General features: G+C 28.5%; 1 protein-coding gene across 1 annotated transcript in view; it reads right to left on the reverse strand.

The window, feature by feature from the left end:
* Ac76E (adenylate cyclase type 2 Ac76E) overlaps positions 1-23,188 on the reverse strand; it is a 187,062-nt gene that overhangs the window by 6,938 nt on the left and 156,936 nt on the right. The window contains exons 9-20 of the mRNA XM_016069209.4: positions 23,016-23,148; positions 19,670-19,831; positions 19,082-19,140; positions 16,056-16,223; positions 15,650-15,734; positions 13,589-13,723; positions 12,548-12,655; positions 11,079-11,245; positions 4,901-4,982; positions 4,088-4,246; positions 1,755-1,901; positions 591-692 (exon numbers count right to left, since the gene is read on the reverse strand). Coding sequence (XP_015924695.1) covers positions 591-692; positions 1,755-1,901; positions 4,088-4,246; positions 4,901-4,982; positions 11,079-11,245; positions 12,548-12,655; positions 13,589-13,723; positions 15,650-15,734; positions 16,056-16,223; positions 19,082-19,140; positions 19,670-19,831; positions 23,016-23,148 — 1,507 coding nt within the window. The remainder of the gene's footprint in view (positions 1-590; positions 693-1,754; positions 1,902-4,087; positions 4,247-4,900; positions 4,983-11,078; positions 11,246-12,547; positions 12,656-13,588; positions 13,724-15,649; positions 15,735-16,055; positions 16,224-19,081; positions 19,141-19,669; positions 19,832-23,015; positions 23,149-23,188) is intronic.

Here is a 23,188-nt window from a genome sequence, read left to right on the forward strand (position 1 = left end):
ATACCCACACTACATAACTTGCCGGTATCCCATTGTTTAAAAGCAAAGGGGGAAACTCGTATGAATAAGAATATATATTACAGACACGATTTTTTTTTTTCAAATTTTAAATGGATTTGTTCAAACTTAATGATATAGATCAAGATAGAATGTCAATTTAAAATGTAGCTTTGGTTTCATGTAAAATTGAGCTGATTGGTTTTTATTAAATGAAATGCAAACTCGGACTTTTAGAAAAAATATCTTTAAGTCTCCTATTATAAATTTTATTTAAAGTAAAAGTTGTAGGTACAAAACAATATTTGTTTAGAATAATATACTCATTTAGTGTTTAATCAAATCAGTAGATAACTGAAGAAATTATAGTGCACGTTTTTATAAAATACCACTTAAAATTCGCAAAAAGTTATTCAGGTTAATATAAAAATCACTGTTGCGAGTTTCATTTCAGAAAGTTAATAAAAGGTTGTAAAATGCACATTTTGTAGCAAAATGTAAAAAAAAATAATTAAAGAGCTACTTTTTAAAAATATTTTACAGCGATGTTTCTCCTAAAATCGTTAAGAAGACAAATCGAATTTTAAACTTACCCCATTTTCTTCTCTTCCAGGCTGAAGTCCAGCAGCTGCCATATAAGTGCTACCGATTGTCTTTATTTTTTCTATTCTACTAAATTTCGGTTTCAAGAGCAGCTACAAATAAAAACATTAAAACTCTTATTTGTCTTCTTTATTTAATATTTATAATAGAATTCGCGTCAAAATAAACCAAGTGCCAAAGAATAAATTGTTTTGTTAAGGAATTATGGGCCTCATATTTTTATGAATCGTGAAGTTTCATCGTAACCGAAAATTATTTTATTTCAGCTTATGAGCAAAAATACAAGGTATCAAGCAAAAAAAAAGTACCCAATTTTAAAACTAAATAATTCGTAAATAATTGAATTAAAATAAATAAATAAATGAGAGTAAAAGTTGTAAGATTTCATATATTATTTTTTAAATTAGTTGTAAAATATGTGAGTAAATAAGCTGTTAACTTTAGCGAAAGATGGCGCTGCATGGGGAACGGAATTCTACTCAATACACCGCTAGGAATTCTGCATTGAGACGATAATGTATAATACCAGATTTTGACAATTTTCGTCTATTTGGAATTTTCTGAATGTTAGAAACTTTTATAGTACAACGGATGTTTGAAACTTTCATAGCTAATAGAAGGAAAATATCTTTTAAAATTTACTTTAACTGTTAAGCTACCCTTTATTAAGTTATTTTATTAAAAGTTGCTCTTTATTTCATTTTATAACTGACGCTGAATAGCAGACCCAATTCTAAGTTTACGACTATCGAAGTTCAACTCCGTCGCTTTGTAGTTTTAAATTCAATTCAGAAATCTGGGGAGTTCCTGGATCAAACAATAAGATAAACTAGCTTTCATGGAAGACATTTTCATGGAACTAGCCTGCATTTGCGTCACATAAAGAGGAAAATCGCGAAAAACTCTCAGGTTTAGCTTTACGGCAATGGGATTCGAACCCACGATCTGTCCACCACTAAGGATATTTTACAGCACCGTGTTCGGGTGAGCTGGAGCAGAATTTGTAACAACCAGCCATCTTAAGTAGTTTGAAAATAATAAATTTTCAATTAAAGTATTCCTTAATCTGGCATTTGGAAAGAAATTTGATAGGCTTACTGCACAGATAAAAGTTAACTTGATAATTTTAAATAATATATTTACATTAAACTTACCTTATCAAAATCACATATAATTTCATTCAGCAATCGTAGGCATTCTAATCCTTGTTTATTGATATCCGTTTCATCATAAAATTCTTTGTAATTAGGTATCGATGCAAACATCACAGCAACGTTCTTATAGCATTCATGATACAATTCCTGGAATAAAGAGATAAAGAGTAAAATGATTTTAACTCGAAAATTTATTAGAGTTATTAAAATAATTTGATAACTTAATTATCTAGTAATCTAATCTCAAATAAGGTGGCTAGGATAATTATTTTGACAAAGCGATGAAAATTCTGTTAAAAAATAACTTTTTGAGTTCCAGAGGGGGAAAGAAAAAGAGGAAGACCTAGAACAAGGTGGTAGGTAGAGTAGAAAAGTGGCTAAAGAGGTAGGAAGTTGATAGATGGAAAAATATAGCATCAAACGGATCTAGCTGGGGTAAACTGGCTGAAACCGCCTTGTCTGATAACCGGCTGTAGTGCCTAGTGCCTAAAAAGAATTTAAAAGAGTTATTTTCTTCGAAATAAATTAATGAAACCTATAATTTTCTGGGAATTTATAAAACATAGCAAAACAACAGGGAAAATAATGGAAGAAATTTTATGTAAACTTAGATAAATATTTTCATTACAGCTAGTGATTAAAAACATTTGAAGAATTAAGCCCTTGTTCATTCAGAACACGTGTATGGATTAATGACAAATGTTCATGCCTGAATTGAAATCAAATATAATAAGACATATTTTCATTCAAAAATATTTTTATTTATTAATGTTTAATATTTCTTATCATTTACTACTATAAGCATCTCTCAAACGTTTTGCACATTTTTGAGTTCCTTCTTTGTATAGAAATTCTATGGGTTTTTTTCAAAGCATAAATAAAATTTCAATAAAAGTAAATAAAGTTTTTCAATAAAAAATAATAAATATTTTTAAAGCAACTTCAGATTATGAACTTTCAATGTTTCAAGTAAAGTTAGAAAATCACAGTAACCATTCATGAACGCAGACTAAATAAAAATGGTTAAATTTCCTTAAAAAATTTAAAATTACTTTTCTGGTCACTGCGAAACTTACAGATTTTAAGAGAAAATCAACGCATGCAATGCACGCAATTTTCAAGCAAAATTACACGTGAATAATAAATAATAAAGATAGATTCGAAACTACTTTTAGCAACGCTTTTAAATTTATGTCAGCGATCTTCGATGATTCCTTCATCAGACGCTGTCAATTTCATTGAAATAACGTTTCATTTAACTAAACGAAATGACCAGACTGCTACGTAACTCAATATTTTCTGTAACTTTCCACCATATCCGAAACAGGAAGAAAACACTGGCCCTTCAGATCTGACTTTATCGACGAAACTCATTCACCTTTTTTAAACCTGAACACCATGTTTACATCATGCTCCCATATTGCTACGTAACTCAATATTTTCTGTAACTTCCAACATATCCGAAACAGGAAGAAAACACTGCCCTCCTCTTTTTCGTCTTATTGTAAATTCTTGTTCTTTTCAACTTTAATTCTTTAGATGATTTAAATAAAAATTTGGTTTGACGGTAGATCACACTGTGTACATCTTTGGGCAGATCAGCGAGATATATCTCGATCACAACTGGTTCTCTTCTACAGTCTACGACGCGAAACGACAAAAGCAATTTTTTTTATTGGTGAGTGTAGAAGGATATCGATACTTGGCACGATAACTTTCATTGCTCTCCACTACTTCACCTTTCAGAAAATAATTTCATATTTTTTACTAATTGTTTTTCGATTTAATCCTCTGAAGCAGAATTTTTTATTTAACGTATTTCTCAAATTTTTTCACACTAATTTGCATTAATTGAAGTCAAAATAAGTGAAAAATACTATATTTAGCATTTTAATAAATTATGATTATGAAACACCGGTGTCTTTTTCTGCTTTAAAGATAGAATCTTCTAAACACGGCTCACATCCAAACAATATTTTTTAAAATTTGACCTTATTTTCAGATATTTATATCTAATGGAAACAGTAATTCATCATTAAAATTTCTTTCACTTACAAAATCAATTATTAATAAATTTGAAGATGATTGGAAAAAAAAAATCAAACTTTTTTTGGGGGAATTTCGAATTTTAGTACAAATATAATTGTGATAATCTTACAGATTTTCAGTAACTAATATACTATTGTTTTCTAATTAAAAAATACCAAAATATATTTTTACTTTTAAGTACAGCATCAGAAAAAATCGACTTTTCAAAATTTCATTCAGAATCGAAAAACAATATTATTATTTTTTAAATGCTGACTAACAGTAGGAAATATTTATCTACATACTTCTGTCTGTCGATTATTCGATAAGAAATGTTGAGCTACATGTGCAGGAAGAATATTTTCCAAGAGTATTTTATTAATGCTGCCCATCGTTTCCACTTCATCCTGTTCCACTCGCAGCTTATTTTGCCACAAGAAATCAGCTCGTGCCGTTGATTCTGCCTAAAAAAGAAACACCGGTCGAATTCTATGATGAAATTCATCGAGGAGAACTATTTGACACATGCCTCCAAGTCATGTTAATGAAAGATTTGGATTGTAATTAATAATTAACTATTTATATTATTACACAAATATTTACGGTTAAATAAAATAATGTTTAGATTATAATTAATAATTAACTATTTATATTATTACGCAAATATGCATAATTAAATAAAATAATGTAATGTTTAAAATATAATTAGTAATTAACTATTTATTACACGAATATGCATAGTTAAATAAAATAATTTAATGTTTAGAATATAATTAGTAATTAACTATTTATATTATTACACAAATATGCATAGTTAAATAAAATAATGTAATGTTTAGAATATAATTAGTAATTAACTATTTATTACACGAATATGCATAGTTAAATAAAACAATTTAATGTTTAGAATATAATTAGTAATTAACTATTTATTACACGAATATGCATAGTTAAATAAAATAATTTAATGTTTAGAATATAATTAATAATTAAGTGTTTATATTATTACACAAATATGCATAGTTAAATAAAACAATGTAATGTTTGAATTATAATTAAATATTTATATTATTACACAAATATGCATAATTAAATGAAACAATGTAATATTTACTTACCTGCCGATCCAACACCAAAAGAACAAGCATGAATGTAAACAGAAAGAGAATGGCGTGAACGGCGAGAGGCAACTTGTAAAACCTAAAATAAAAATTATTAATTAGGATCTGAAAGGTGTTTCGCAATGACTGCTCTTAATAGAAGAAAGTAACCATCATTAAGCCGACTCTTTTGTTGGGCTACTTCTAATATTCTATAATTATTGACTATATTACTATGTATTGATTATGTAATTTTGCTGCATAGTTCCTTTTTTAATCTTCAGTATACTTTATGTAAAAATCGCCATCTTGAATGTGACTTAATTAACGGTGTGAAAGAAAATATGAATTTTGCACTTTCGTTCTATATTTTAATGTAAACTACTAAGTTATAACTCTTCTATGTTAATCGTGTTTAATTTTCACTGATTTTTAGTTAACCACATTAATAATAATTGTTTACTTTGTTCTAACAGAATGTATTAACGTATTACATACCGATTGCTAGTTGCCTTCAATGACCAGTTTCAGTTGTCATGAATAGGCTCGCGAAACTCAAACATAGCGATGGGTGTCTGTTGGGAACTGCTATTAAATTTATTAATCCTATCACTTAATTTCAAGTTGTGAGCACATGATCATCACGTGCAAAAGGTTAATCCCGGCTCCTCCCACACGCAATGACACTCTGGCTCAAGAGAGAGAACTGATTGAAAACTCCGATTGGGAAGCATGTTGTTCTTGTTTGTTTGTGTCCCTGAATATTTTGCGCGTCCATATGTTTGTAAATAAAAGTCAAACTTAAATGTTACACTCTCAACTACTATTATTTAGAATTTCTATAGAAGTTTATTGATATTAAGAAGTGTTCCAGGTTTCTTGGTGAAAGTAAGTTGTCCTCTTTTTTGATATCTTTTGGTAATACCCAAAAGTATCCTTAATTGGGCTAGAGAGTTTTCATAGATAAGCACGTAGATAGTAATGGATTCTGTTTCGGTATGAGTAGATAGTCATTACCTCTACACATGTCATCAAGCACTAGCCCCATTTTTAGGGCTCTATTTTTTTAAGGCCATGGCAGGAATGCCACGTAATTTTGACCTCGATCAGACGACATGAGCAGAGCCTGAACTGGTACACTTCCCACTAAACTTTCACACTATAACCAACGAGAGGACTTTCACCCGCGGCATATTTAGCATGCACTTTGCTGCGTATGCACACCGGTAGTCAAGTCGGCTATCAGGATCGAACTCAGAACATTTGGATCTTCACTAGCGGAGGGAGTAACGTTTTCACCGACTGCGCACCGAGAACTCTATTACCTCTACTTTATAAATTTCTACTAATATAAAAATTTATAAATTTCTCTGCGTAACATAAATGACCCAATGATAGCATCCTTCACATATTTATTTTTAGTATCCTTATTCAAAAAAAAAAAAAAAAAAAAAAAAAACGTTTTATGCTAGGTGTTTTACGTTTATCCTTAATCTAAGAAAAACAAAAAACGTGATTAAGCGTGAATATTGAGGATAGGTTAGCATCTAAACATCGAAACTATTTTATTCCTGAAAGAGTCTGAAAGGAATTGAAAAATGATTTTTAGAAGCCATCTTCAAGTTTTAACCAACAATCAAACAGGTGTAGATGTCAATACACCAGCTTTCCTCAATAGTGTTTCGTCACATTTCTGAAGAGTTTCGATTTTTTTCATTGTTTAAATATAAATTTGCGATCCCCACGAGTGTATACTCGCTTTTTTTATTTATTTCGAAAAGGACTATGATATATATTAAGGAAATATAGAGCCTTAAAGGCGATCAGTTCAGAAATTCGGTAGCTATAGCATTTAAAATAATAAACATATAAATAAATTCCTCGAATTCAGATTTCGACAACTAGATCAATGTTTTTTTGACATTGAAATTTAGTTCTAGATATCTAACGTGAAGTTTTATGAACTTTAAATCTTAGACTTAATTCTGCTTTTATTATGTTACAAACCTATAGTCAGAAATCGTAAAGAAATTTGTCAGCAGTAATTTAAATGTTTATATGAAATATTTAAATATTTTATTTATTCTAATGTTTTTAAAGAACGAAAATAGATCTTTTAAAGTTATAAAAAATTTTATAAAATAAAGTTAGATTCATCGATTAAAATCTCAAGTTAAATAAGTTTCATCCAACTAAAAGAAAAGGTCCTGATCGTCTTAAAAAGAATTTTTTAAACAGCTAAAATTGCTTTCAAATATTATAGGTACGAAATAACTCTGTTGAGTGTTCTTGATTTACATCCAAAATGAAACTGATTTAAAGATTGCAACTACAAAATCCACTTGTTGCGAATTCTATGTTTTGTAATTGCATGAAGTTAATCTATGACTGAACTTTTTGAAATTGTTAAATTGTAAATAACTTGTCTAGAAAAATATATATTTTCATTATTATTTTAAGTATTATTTAGTGATATGTAGCAAAACTGGAATATTTTCGTCATCTCCCTATAATGCAACACTAGCGGTACCATAAATCTCAATATTGATTTTTATTGACGCATTTACAAAAAAAAAAAAAAAAGAAGAAGTTATTTACTCTCAAAGAACTTAATTTCTTTATCGCTTAAACTTCTTTAGCTTTTAAATGTTTACGACATTATTCATTAACTATTTCTAATGACTGCTTAATTGTTCATTAAGCAAAAAGGGCAATTATATTATTATAAGAAAGTGCTTGACGCATAGCTTAAATAATAAAAGAAAAAAAATTCAATTAGTAATTCGATGAAAAAAAATAAATTAGAAGCTAAATTTAAAGTGTTAGTAAAAACTATGTATTTTTTATTATAACTTAAAAATGTTTAAGCTCATAGAAACTTTATTTTCTCTTATTTTTATTTACACTTTTGAATTTCTAATCTTGATCAAAATCAATTATATAGTACTTAAAAGCTCATCACCCTCTCAAAAACCATTAAAGTAATTCAGATTAAAAAATTGCGTTTTTATTTAACTTTGATCATTGTAAGTTAACTCATTTTTGTATAAAAATAAAGAACCTAATTAATTGGAGTGATATTTTCATGCAATTAACAAACTTTCACGCATTAAACAATTAAATAGAATTACTTGAATGCCTAAATTATTTCCTTGATTATTCTCTTTGTTTCAAGAAAAAGAAAGGACAGAAAATTTTCAAAATCGTATTTTATAAGCCTTTTTACTTAATTTAAAGTAAATTTGCTTTTTAAAACATCTTTTAGTGCTTTCTCAATAGAAAATAAATTATCCAGAATTAAATTCAAATATCTTCCAAAACAAATTATTTCGCACACAATTGTCAAAATTTTCTTTCACTCCATTTAAAATTCTAAAACTGAAAGCATAAAAAATCTTTGTGCGTCAGCTATTTATTTATAAATGACTGCTATTCTTTTTAAAAATTTCTTTGTGTATTTTTAAATATAAATGCATTTAAAATATTTTTGCTCATTTTCTGCACTAAGTAAGTTCAAAGTATTGTTATGCAAATTATTGAATGTGTAATAAAAATAATAAATAATATAGTTATAATAAAAAATATAGTATATTGTTAAAAATTCAGGATCAAATTTCGGTATTAAGTTCCGGCTTTTTGGGTGTATTCGGCAGGGGTCTGTCCAGACATTTTGTGAAAGGTCCGATTTTGTAAAATTGTGAAAAAATTACTCGTAATTTGTGAATATAAAATAAACGTTCAGTCACATTTTTCAACCAGGGTCCGCTTTTGTGAATTTGTGCAAATACGGTACGTTATTGCAAAATAACTTTTTCAAGGAGTTTTTAAATTATAAAGACATACAAGATTATGCTCAACACTGTAAAATTATAAAGAAAAAAATTAAATTTTAAAAAATAAACAGCAATTGCAGCTACTAAATTAGCGATGCAACATATAAATATTTGGTATTTAGCCTGTACTGCTGAACGCAGAATATTCATTTCAGACGAATAAAGGAAGATGCGTCTGCGGAAGACAAAATTTAGTTCGTTTACATCTGCCTTTCTCACCCCCCCCCCCTCCTGGGAAGGGTTTATTCGATTAACAAAACAATAATGAAGATAAAATAAATATGTGAAGGGTCGGATTGAAATATTATTTTGTGATAAATTATTTTGTGAAAGGTCCGTTTTTAAGATAAAATATTTTGTGAAGGGTCCGTTTTTATGAAAAGATATTTTGTAAAGGGTCCGTTAACGGACCCAAATTTCTTCTAAACAGACCCCTGATTCGGTAAAACCATTTTTACCGTAAACCATTTTTGTATAGTAAATTATTGTACCGTAATTTTAACAGTAATCTAATATATATAATTCTCTTACGTGGCTCCCAAATTTTGGCTGTATTTCTTTTCCGCCGGTGGCAACGTTTGCTTTGTTTCGTTTACGTTACTATTTCTCTTACACGGCTACAAAAAAAGCCTCATTACAACTCCCCGAATGGCAACGCTAGAAAATCGATCAATGATTGCCGCTAAAAATGTCACATGCCGAATCTAGCTGAGGTGGCTCAACATATAGCTCTTTTAAAAACGGAAACTGAAATAACCAGAGAGCATCAGCTGCGGCAATCTATTAAGCTAGGAAGCAGTGAGTAGTCTTTGTCGATAGATCTCTGTTTTAGTATTTTGTCGAATGCGCTTTTTTTCACGAATTTATATATTACGAATTTATTTGACGATATTTGATTTATATCACAAATTATACTATAGCACATTTCTAATAGGTTTGACGAATTACATGTCATTTATTTGAATTCAAATTCATTTTAATGACTTAGTATTTACTAGAAAGATTTAATTTTTTTTTAAAAAAAAAGTTTTTATATGGATTTGAATGATTGTTTTGAATTCTTAGAATTTCGTGCATTTGCAATGTACCTAAGTTAGTAGCGAGCGAAGCGAGCTTGGTTTACGAAGCAAACCATATAAGATTGCATAGCAATTTTCGTGGGTTGGCGAGCGTTAGCGATCAGGGGGCTCAGCCCACTAGTATTTATTTATTTAAAGTAGTGATTGAGTTATTTTACGAGTTACAAGTTCCTGTAAAAATGGATTTTACAGTAAAAAGTACTGGTAGTCTGCGTGCAGGTAACTTTTACCGTAATTTGATCTAAAAATTTTTACAGTGCAATTATAATTAGTAAAATGATTTCTTGTGTGTTTTGATAAATGTAACAGTGTAATATATCTGGAGTTTCACGTAATCAGTATCATAACGTTGCGATATGTTTTCAGAATGTATGCTAACTGTACATGACCCGTAATATTTAATATTAAAAACCATATTACAACTAAGACTACCAGCGTTTCTCATTGGACGCAAAAGTAGACACTTTAAGAAAACCTTTGGATGATTTCTTTGGGTAAACATTATTAAGCTGTTAAACATTATTACGAATACGGGTATCATAGTATGAATACATCATAATCTGTTTAAATACAAAGTTCTTAATCACTAAATACAGTTACAGATCATATTTTTCTGTTGGTTTGTTTAGACTTCAAAGTTTTTAAAGGTTAATGAAACAGGTTGGTTGAAAAAATACAGAAAATAATAACTTTAACTTTGCAATCAAAAATGAAAATGCAATCATATTGTGATTTTTGACTAATATTTTATATCATAATTCTGATAATATCTAGAAAATATCGTATTCGATGCAAATCCTTTCAGTATTAAAACTAAGTGATGCAAAAAAAATTGTACTTATCCTTAATAATAACAAAAGAAGTAAATTTTTTATGAGTTAAAAGGATGTAAAAAAAATAATGTTTATAATTTCCATTACACTTTTTATTACAATAATGATGATAATACAGGGTGTTTCGTAGTTACCACTTTCAAATATATATCGTTAAAATCCTTATAAAAATGAAGTAAAAAAATTTATATGTCGTAAATTGATTGAAAATCCGGAATTTTGTTAACAGTCACTTTCATTGTAAAGCTTGATGAGGATGTTCATGAAAATAAATCTATTTTCCTGAGAAGAAAGCAGCAAACAGTACATTTTTATAGCTTTTCTTACTTGATTTTATAAATGGTCTGTCATTTTACTTACAACGTAAAATAAACTTCAAAAAATATTTCACTTAATGCTCATATTTTTTTAAAATTTAGAGATAAGAAAAATAAATGCGTGTGTTACGTACCCATCGTTGTCCTCCAAATTAGCCGCGAAAAGATCTGGTCTGACTAGAGTAAATGCTAATCCAAATCCTATGATATCAATCACCATGAGTATAACCTTCAACAAGTAGGATATCCTCAAAAATAAGGAGACTGCTGTTATAGTGAGAACTGCTGGGAATATGTGGGCCTGAAATTTACATTTAAAAAAGTATTGGCAAAAGTTATCAGGCATTAATTAATCATAAAATATTCAGAGCATGAAATTAATAAGAAGATGTATTAGTTAAGCAATATGTATATATTAATAACGGTTCTATAAAGCGATTCAATTAACTTTAATTTCAAAATTAAGTTCTGTTTCTTTTTTTAAATCCATTTTATAATTTGTTTTAGTTCTTCTTCGAGCAGAAATATTCGTTTTACAGTGTGTGAGTTACCAGGAAATTAAAATATATAATAAACTAAACATTCAAATTGTTAAGGAGCGCCTTTTTGGTGCCGGATTTTTTATTGATATTGAATTATATTGGGTGTTAAAATGATGATAAATTCTACTAACAGTGCTCAGGAAACAATTGAAACCAGTATTGTCATCAGATTTAGGTGTTCCAATAGGGGGGTGAATGCTTTTTATATAGCTATTTTTCTTTCTAGTAATGTTATGTTAAAATACTCTAGGGATTGTGATTGGTTTATGAAATTATATTTGTTTAGCTCAATACCTATAATTAATTTACTTTTTAAGATAATTTTCTATGGAAAGTTTGGTGATTTTTCTCTATTTTTTCTCCTCTTGATCTCACGAAAGCCGTTATTGTTGCCCACATTTATGTGAACAAAGCCATTGATTGCTTTGTTTTTCTGAAGTTATCAGCAGATGATTACACAAATTTATCATCATGTGTGGTGAAAATAGTATCCTATCGTAACGACTTTAGTGGAAAATATATTTCAAGCGATTTTAGGAAATGTTAAGTAATCGGAAAGTGGTCTAAATTTAAATTGCAAAATACCCGCAGCACAGAATCGACAGGGATTTAATGAAACCAAAGTGAAATTATAGAAACTTTTTTACTTTATCTTGTCTCGGGGTAACATTTTTCATATTCATTTTTAATTAAATTTACATAACTACATATGATTATTAGTTAATTATATTTAATTTAATCGAATTAATATTATATTATATTAAATTAAATTTACATAATTATAGATACATTAAATATATGAATTCGGCTTAATTTTCTTATTTTTAACTAACAGTCAAAGTTTTGAGACATCTCTTGGTTAAAGTAATATGAATGTTCAATACACTTGTAAAATTTTCTGAAATATGTCAGTTTTGACTTATAAGGAAGGCATAAGCACTTCAAATAAATAGAAATGTACAACGCTATTAGAAGTTGAAGTAGGAGGAAAGATAAACATACCGAAACATTAATGGTGTTTATGAAAGCATTTTCAAATGGAATCTCAAATATTAATTTACCTGTCCATACCGGCAGTGAGGCGGAAGATCCTGAGTTTGCCTGGAAAATAAATTCAGCGTCTCGTTCAACGAAACTCTGAAATCACTATCTTCTGGGACACACATTACCTATTAAAATTGTAATTTTTCATAAACATTAGAAAAAAAATGAAAAAAGTTATATTTTCTTAAAAATTTCTTTTTTTTTTGCATTTTATAAGTATAGTGAATATTTTAACATATTTTATGCATATTTCTCAAAATGTAACAAATATGCACTTTGAACCATAATGATAAAGAAAACATAAAAATTGCATTAAAAAAAGCTTTTTGATTGTATCACAATTAAATCGAGTATCCAAAAAAAATGTCCGATGATTCGAAAAATCTCTTAAGGGAAGGAGATGTTGCGTGGATGCTCCATTTACGTGGATTTAAAAAAAAAATTGGTAATGAACTGACTTCTCTCTCAGCAAGGAGAAAGGCGTTAAAAAAGCTAAGGCCCACCTCGGACTGTCATGCCAATGATGATGCTGATGGAAGGAAATATAAATTCAAAACTTGCTGTACTCTGCTTAGGGAGCCACAAATATGTTCACATCAAATTAGAGAGTAAGTTACTAACTCTGCCAACAGATGTTACAGCTACGGGAAATTATAAGAATTAAAAAAAAAACTAATCACCTTGTGTTTTATTAATAGGGGGATGTAGACTGAAAACAAAATTAACAAACGCCTGTACAAAAAGATCAGTTGTAATGGTCTGACATACGGCAGAAAATATAATTTAATAGTTTTTTATTGCTGTAAGAATTATCAAAAGTTGATGAATTTGAAAATTAATTTTGATCTGACGAGACTAAATATATATATGTATATATATATATATATATATATATATATATATATATATATATATATATATATATATATATATATATATATATATATATATATATATATATATATATATATATATATACATTCTTTCCCTTACGAGAGGTAGGAAGTAATAGATAAATAATGTCCCCTGACTGACGTAGGGACGGACAGGAAACTCACCATATTAATGAAGGATGATGCGAAGATGAATGTGTTGGCGATTAGGAAGAGGATAACTCTCAGCACATGATTGGAGGAGACGTCAGTTGAACAAGAACCTCGAGAGTGTGAATGATGACTGTTGCTGCTCCTACGCTGCAATCACAAGAATGTCACTACTCAAAATATCAAAGGCCAACAGAATTTCTTTGAATATCTCGAGAGTAGCTTTATTGCATTATCTTATCGAAATTTGAATTGAACTGATGGCAATGAGCTTAAATTAAAACGTACAGTTTTTTTTTTCAATGATGTAATTATATGAACATATGCTGATTCCGTATTTATTTAAAGAACAAAAACACTATTTTAATGTCTATTATAGCAAGTAGCTTCTCTCTCATGAGCTTTTATAAATTTTAGATAGGTTATAATGCTTGTTGTTAAGTGCGCAAACTATAGAAATTATTCAAATAGATATTTAGTTTGGAAATATATGAAAATTTTTTTTGAAAAGTGAAGGTTATTGAAATGAATGACCAAATTATTATATAAATTTTTAAGTGAAAATATTTCTTCAATATAACATCACTGTACAACGCAAACTTTTCAGAAGTTAAATGATGTTAACGCCATTTCACGCATAGAGCACTAGTTTAAATTCATTATCTTTTCCAAGTAATATTCCTTTTTCATAAAGATTAACATTGTAAAATATCATGCGTTTATTTAGTTAAAAGTGTAATTATCAATGAGGCACATGCTTCCAAGGAAATTAGGGGAAATAAGTTAAGGTGCGTGATGTTATTATTTTACTTCATCTGTGGGAGCTGTTTGTCAGGCTATGAACAACCCATTGGTTAAAAATCCCTGCTACACAATTTTGGTTTTTAACTTTTCATATCTTCATCCATTTATGAGACAAGCACTCTGACTTCAAAGAAATTTAACACTATCATAAGCAATGTTTTATATTATCAACATATTGTTGAATTGTTTATTTTACATATTAACAATGGGTTATTTATTGAATTGTTATTTTTTTAGACAAGTAACTTGGTTAAGAAAGTTGAGACAATTAAAATCATTTTAAACTTTGCAATAAAACTTATAAGATTTTCTCAATATAAAATCACTTATTCAAGATAAATTTTGTAAAAAAATATTTTTCGTTAGGAAAAACAGAAGCGAACTATTTTTTTAGCGAAGTTATCTGAAAACATTGATTTCTATACTCACAAACATTTGAGTTTTTATGAAATTTTAAATTTATCATTTAATTAGAGCAATAAAAATGTAAAGTATGATGAAAATTGCATTAATAATAAATGTTTAGCAGAATGTTTACAAGCTTCAATAAATGTTTACAGACATCAATGTGAAACTTCATTTTCAGAAAATAGTTCTCGAATGTGTATACTGATAAATTATGCAAAAATAAAGACCGCGTGTTTCTAAATAAGCTTAAATAACTTAAATACTCTTCAAAGTAGTAGTGGAAGTGTTTTACCAATTTCTTAAAATCATAACTAACTAAGAATACATTATGATAATAACAAAAATGGCATCAATGCAAAAATTTCTTTAAATTATTGCATTCTTAAGAGGATACATAATTGCTCTACGTTACAATAGTGTTGTGTGCCCCACGTTGATTTAAAGTTTAATACCAAGTAGACAGAGTGTTTCGTTTTGACCATCCTAAATATATATATATTAAAACCGTTTCAAAAACGAAGTCAAATTTAATACTTAAGTGAGAATAAAAATCGCTTCCTAAATCTTTAAAAAAAAAAGAACAAAAACACAAGTAAGAAAGGCGAGACTGACAAAATAAAAACCGGAAAACATATAAGAGTAAAAAGACCTCTCCAAGGTTCATCAACCAACTAAGCTATATATTCGATAGATTTCGAAAGCCTTTATCTTTCCTTATTACTTAAATGTATAAATTTGCTATACCTACTTTGTACAACATTTTCACTTAATTTTTACAAGCACTCTAAAAATATACATGAAGGGTAGTGACTATAGAACACTCCGTATAGTTTTGATCAAAAAAACAAGTGAATCTGAACGTACCTGATTTCTTTGAATCCATACAACAGCCATTAACGTCCCCAGCACAACCAGAGTTGAAGTTAGTGTTCCTACAACGGGTAAAGATCTGCGAAGATACAGATAATTTTAAGCAATTAAAATCATTTATACAAAACTTTTATTTCAATGTTAAAAGCGTAGATGTAATATAAAAATATTTTTGCTCTATCATGATCTGAATGATGCATAAAAATTAATTGCTTTTAAAAATATTATTTAAGGAGTAGTTTAGTGTGAGAAATAAGCATTCCTATTTATTTATACAGGAGTCAAGAAAGCCATTTAGTATTTACAAGATTATTCAAAACAGTCTGAGCATTTGAAAAAATCTGTTCTATGTTTTTGAAGCAATGCTAGATGAAAAGGAAAATTTGAAGTTTGAACTTACAAGCTAAAAACCAGTAGTTGAATTCCAGCGTTGCAAAGAAAAACAGCGCAGACGCAAACCATGGAGTAAAGAAATTTGGAATCACGCTGATTTCTAAAGGACGTCTCTAAATTAGAATCATAGAATTTCAGGAGTATGGGATTTAAATCTTCTCTTTTTTCACACTGTCTGCAAAAATATTAAAAATAAAAGCTTGCAACACGAATCAGCATTACATAAATGAATGTTCTTCATAATTAATGTAGTTAATAACTGAATTCTAAAATATTTTCAATACGAAATAAATACTACAAGATAAAATACATTTAAACACGTTTGAAATCATTAAAATTGAATTTCCTCTATATAATACATTTAAAGGAGTAATTGCTTAATATATTATTTCCAGTCTTTTTTTTAAATAAATAAATACGTGATTGAGTCGCTCTGTATTTTTTGTAAATTTTGTTGCTAATCTTTATAAAATGTTTGTGCATATTTCTGAAATAAATAATCAAAAAATTATGCAACTTGAGAATTTATTGCAGAATAAAATAAAAATTATGCACACATTATTTAATTTCAATTAGTGAGAAGTAATTTTACTCAAAATCTAAATCTCTGCAAGGACTTAAAGGAAGAAGATGTCAATAAAATTCAAAAACAAAATTCAGAGATGTTACTTTATATTAGAAAGTAGTGCATGAAAATTTATGTATTTGGATTTAAACCTGCATATGAATTACTGTGCATTTTTAAAAATTACATTTATTCTACCAAGTCTCTTAATGAGATAGTTTTGAATTAAGAGAGATGTTTTGGAAACACACACACAGATTCCAATTGTTTTTCAAATATTCAATAGTTAATTTTCTTATTTCAATAAAACATCTCTCAATATGTTTTTTTTTCAATTGAACGTTTTAAATTATTTTTAAATAAATTAAGAATTTGATAAATCAATAAAAATTATTTTAAAAATTCAAACAACTGAACTGCTAAATTATTACCTTATTCACATTTTTTATTTATTAATATTGTAAGTTTTTTGTAGCATATATAAAAGCATACTTTAATAGAAAATTTAACTCGCGTCAAATCTAACCTTTTAAGCATCGTATATAGAGTGCTATAAAATTTTCTGCCATTATGGAATAGTTCATATTAATATAATTAATAATCTAGTTTCTATCGTTAGTTTTGTTAGCTACATTGTAGTAATTTGTTTGTTGTGATCAGCTAACAAATGAAAATACTGTTGAAAAGAATAGCATCAATTGTGAAGTATTTAATCAGAAATAACATGTAAATCCTTAAAATAACTTATCATAACGAAATTTTAAAAAAGAGTAAAACAAAAATTAAGTTTGGCTCTCTTATTGGCATACATATGCTTCGGAAACGTTCGTTATAAGCCTTCCTCGTTTTTCTTTAATTCGTTAAGTAAACATCTTTATATTTTTTTGCACTGAAGTTATAGTAAAAAAATTTATATATTTGAAAAGTACAAAAAATTCAACACATTTTGAGACCTTACTCATAAATACTTTAACGGTAATTACTTTAACGAATTTAAATATCTAAACCTTTCTCTTTTACAAATCTTTTGTAGCAGACGATAAACGAATTATGATTGCTTTATTATTTTTTTGTGTATTGGATTGTTCGGAAAGTAATTTTTATTTTTTTCTTTCTTTCATGAAAATGAAAAGCTGATGTTTCTTAATAGTGAATAAATATTTTATCATATATTGTCCATTCTGGTCTAATACCTTCTGTCATCTTTCTGGGAGTAACTTGATTCAACGAGCATAATATTTTTGTCCTTTGCTGGCAAAATACTGATGCAGGTGATTTTTGACCCCCTTATTTGAAGTAAAGCTTTTACCATCTAAATAACTTTATAGATGTCGAAACATTGTTGCAAACAAACTATTTTCTTGACGTTTGAGTTGCAAATCAAGACGTCAACGCGACGGCATAAATTTCTTCCAGTAAGAACATGAGAAAACCATATGTGTAGCTTAAACTTTTACAAATGACCATGATCGATCGAATTTAATAAGTTTAATTTCACAATGATCTCGGGGGTTATTTATTCATCTATTTGCTTAAATTGATGTCTTTATTGTGTCTTATCAGTATAAACTGGCGTGGTGCATCTTGATAGAAATTTCTCCGAATTCCAATTTTGTAATTTTGGCACTGCCAAAAACTTTGTAGTTTTGGCACTACCAATACTTTTTCTCTATACACATCAGATATTTTTTTCTTGCTTGATCAGTATTTTTCTTTTTTGATGGTGAAAAGCAAAATATGCCAAAAAGTTTGCCTTTCACATTTCATATTTGAAAGAGCATCAACTGAAAACTAATGCATGAAAAAAAGTAAACTTTTTCACGAGAAAGCCTTGTTATATCAGCAGTCAAAATATGTAATGATTATGCTGCTTAAGTGTAAAATTGATTGTGAAAAAATATAATGAAGTCCCTTAAAGGAAAAAAACGAAATTATCTTTCCTACAATCCAATATTATAGACGTTGGGGTGGCATTTGTGCGATTGATGTGTATACATTCTAGAGTAAAAATTTTATCTCATGCGGTTCAAAGTTTTATCATAAGATATTTTTTGGTCTTTTCAGGTTTTTTATTTTTCAAAACTAAGGACTACTGAATGTTATTTTCGCGTGTTTATTACTTTTCTTAGTCGATAGTTATGATACGTAAGACTTTGTATATAGATTACTAGTATTATACTTCTTTCTTTATTTAATAATTTCTCAACCTTACTTATAAATATACTCTTAATTTTTCTGAAAAGCCTGAAGCTCCTAGTGAATAAAATAAGTCTAACTCGTGAATACTGATTCATATTTAACGAATTAAAAAAAATATATATTATAATTAAGTACGCAAATTATAAATTAATTTGAAATTTTGAAAGTCACCAAATTCAGAGATAAAAAGCATTATCTGATACTATAGATTTCAATGTATAACAGGTTATTGCAGCTTATTTGCCGGGAGTATAGTTCAAAATGTTTACCTGCAACTGAATCCCGAATCTGTACCAGGAAGCAGATTCGTCTCAATTAGAGCTAAGCTCTGAAATATAGAGAAAATATTATTTTACAATTTCTTTGAAAACACATTTTAAGTTTAAAACAATATTGTCAAGATTATGCAAGCTGAACGTCAATATTTAAAAGAGGGTAAATTAGTTTTCCCTCTTCTAAGTGTGAAAATATAAAAACAAAAATTGCAACCAGTTATAGAAAATTAAATTTTTTTAAAAAACAGAACTGTTCAAAACCCTGCTTTAGTCAAACCAGTTTTATACTTATGCATTCAACCAACGTACATTCAATATATCATTTTTATACCTATACATTCAACCAATTCATATTCAATGAACCAGTTTTATAGTTAAAATATGTAACTTTATGTCTAATTATTTTGTAAATATTGAATAGGATAAAACTTTCTACTTGGATAGCTTTTTTCATACTTCTTTCATAGTACAAAAATTAAAATTTAAACAATTGGAAATAAGATTACAGTTTTTCTCAAATTTTTAGAAAAATGATCATAATTTGCTTCTGATAAGTTAAATAAATTTAAAAATAAACTTTACCGTGAGACGAATGTTCTTGGCAAGAGTTGTTTCGGATATGTTAGCAAAAGGCTTGTCTGCTCCCCAGCATTCCATATATTTACTCATTTTCGTTGAGATTCTAGTTCGAAAACTACGACGCAGATCAACTTCACCAAGAATTGGAACAAGGCTTTCAGGCTTCTAATAAAAATATCACACAGAAGAAAACATATCATTTTGAATCCTTATAAATATTGAAATACGAATAGTAAAGGATACTTCTATAACTTCCACTGAAAGAACGCGTTTCAGAAAATTTGAAGTTTATCAAAAATTAGAAACGTGACTAAAGCAACATAGCAATCACAATTCAATTCTATTTTCTCCAATGAATATATATATATATATATATACCTTTGTTCAAATTAATTTATACAAACTCAAACATTTTTAGTACATAATATGATCTCCACGACACTTTATTAACATTTGGACACGATTCGGCATGAATTCCACTAATTTTTTACAGTCATTTATAATATTTGTGTCCTTGTACCACACATGAATTAACGCCGTGATTAGCTTCTCCATAGTTGTGCAGTCCATATTTAATAGGCGATTCATGCATATGACCCAGAGATTCTCAATTGGGTTGATATCCGGAGAGTTCCCTGGCTATTCCAATGTCTCAATTTGATTCTGAGACATGAATTTCTTGACAATTTTGGACGTATGGCAAGGAGCTAAATCCTGTTGAAAAATCCCTGTTCCATCAGGGTATCGTTTCTTCAACTCTGGAAAGACTTTTTTACCCAGAATAGTAATGTACTGCTCAGAACGCATCATACCGTCAATAGGCTGCAAAGGTCCAACCCCATTGTAACCGAAACAACCCCAAAACATCTTCTTTAAAAAACACGAAAAAAAAAGTCTTTTAAAAGTTTGTTTTAGTTATTAATTTGCACACAAGGGTATATATATATATATATATATAAATTATAATTTTGTGTCTGCAATACTTTTTAATATTTTATAATGTAACCAATATTAGCAAAAGTTGTAAAGTTGTTTTCCTTGAAACTATTTAATATCTTAAGTATAAGATTGAAAATAATATAAAAATACTAAATTAAGTATTGCTTATAAATCAACAAAGTGAAATTGCTCTGCACAAAATTGCTTAATTCGTTTATGAAAATAATATTGCTTATATTTTTGAATAGCACGACAAATATAATACCTAATCAATTATGCTTAACTAATAAATATTTAATATATTCTAAAGCATGAACAGGGGAAAAGAAGACAACTTGATGTAAATTCTCGCTGTATTCTTCGGTGCATAAAATGCTTTTCGGAAGGAAGAGAAGAAAATATAAAGCTTTATGCACTTAGGACGAATTTAATGCACTTTCTCTCAAAAAATAAATGAAAATTGAATTAGAATTTTAATGGAATGTACTTTAAGAAGAAAGGTGAAACTACCAACACATTTGTTTATGTGAAAAAGAAAATTATTCTATAGGCTCATAACACAAAGCTTAAGAAAATGCCAAGAGACAGGCAAGCAGAACAAACAGGAAAAATTGTTGGGTAGCGTAAACTAATTAAAAGTCAAATAACATGAAATGAATATTTTTCGGTGAAATCTCTAATTTCGCAAATAATCTCTTTTTCTTTTTATAATTTAATTCAATAATATTTTTATGGGATTTAACTGAAAAATATCGAGAATTATTAATTATTTTTTTCTTTGTTTTTAATTTTAATCAGTAAGCATTAAAGAAGTAAGTTATACCCGCTTCTAACGAAAATATGTTTTAACATAAAGTTTTTGAATCGAAATTATTTGACAGCTTATAATGTTTCTTAACTCTTTGTATTTTAATTTTTTGTTTAATTATGAATGGCCCTTTTTATAAAAGATTTTTCAAGAGTTTAAGACTGTTCAAACTACCCTACTTAATGTAGGATTGGTCAACTAAAATTAAGCATGTAGGAAATTAGATATGTTAACTATAATTGCTAAAATAATCCAGTTTGAATCAGTAAGCTGGACAGTCCAAAAGCAATTCTAGAATTCGATTTTTTGATTGTTTCTTGGTATTCTAAATATTTTTTAAAGTACCCTCTGTTTTACGTTGTTCCTGTTTTCGATTTAGTCTTTGACACTTACATATGTCAAAATCTATCGTTTAAGGTATGATTACTCAAACCTTCTGTTATAGAAATTTTGGAGGAAAAAAAACAGATTAAAATAACAAGTAATAGTTAACAACCGGCATATATTATTTAGCATATTAATTTAAGTTGTGGCTGGGTTGCGCAGTTGGTTTGTCGTCGGCCTTCTGAGCCCAAGTCTGCGGGTTCGATCCCGGCCCAGACCTCAACGGCCATGTCGTATGATTATGCGGCATGTAAAAGATCCCTGGAGTGCCTTATTGGCTCTTGGCATTTCCGGCAAAATTAAATTCTTACTGCACTTTAGCATCCAAATAGAGTCTCGGTGCTGCCATCTAGTGTGGCAGAAACTATACGTAAATTAACATGACCAACGGTATCTCACCCATTGTGGTGATCCTGAAAGATATACCACCTCTGGAGAACACACTAGGTCTGCTCATTGGCAAGACCGACTGTGCAGCTCATTGGAAATAAAATAAAAAATATATTAAATTAAGTACATAAAGAATTCAATTTTTTCTTTCTATTTTAGTGATGGACAGAAAAAACTGCAACTAAAAAAATTAATTTTCAGGATAAAAAGGATATCACTTGTGATTTCTTCTTAAATGCATTTGCAAGTGGTTGATGATCTAAAACATGTGTTTATGTTTGATTGGTCTTGACTTGATACCAAACTGAAAGCTGTTGTCCTTAAATTAATATTTAATTTTTTTTTAAAAATATAATTACTCAAACATCGAATCTTTCTCTTATATGAAGAGGTAAATAAATAATAATTCCTGTTAGATGATAAAATAAATATCAATGACAAATATACTGAGAATATACAGATATATACAAAATGTAAATTTAACATTTAAGGGGCTGAATCTTTCAACTACTCTCTATTTACGCTATTGGGTTCATAAATTTCTAAATAACAACTACTATTTTAACCAAGAACCCAAATCCATCGGACAAAAACATATGTGAGAATATTGTGCTTTGGGTCTGATTTTGTAACTTGCCTACACAAATTAATTAGCATATTTAAGGTTAGATCCTCGAACCATTATGAATGAGTTCTAGTATGTGGAAACACGATTAGTAGACCAAAAGTTATTAAATGTGTTCTCTTTGCTACGGTTTTTTAAATTATTTATAACTGTAAGTATTAATTTCAATCAGGGTGTTAGAATATGATTTGTAAAACTCTTACTTTGGTTGGCACAATAAGATAGGTTTCAACTTGATGATCAGCTAAATATTGATCCCTTTGATGTCCATTTCCAGGTTCAGCGTCAAATTGTCCATCTAATTGCTGAAGAGTTGCTTTTGTTATGTGAACTTTCCTTTTAAATAAAAGAGTTGATTTTAAATTCATTTAAGTTG

This window comes from Parasteatoda tepidariorum, chromosome 3 (genome assembly GCF_982258835.1).
Source record: "Parasteatoda tepidariorum strain Cologne lab strain chromosome 3, Ptep-v5.0, whole genome shotgun sequence".
Lineage (NCBI taxonomy): Eukaryota > Metazoa > Arthropoda > Arachnida > Araneae > Theridiidae > Parasteatoda > Parasteatoda tepidariorum.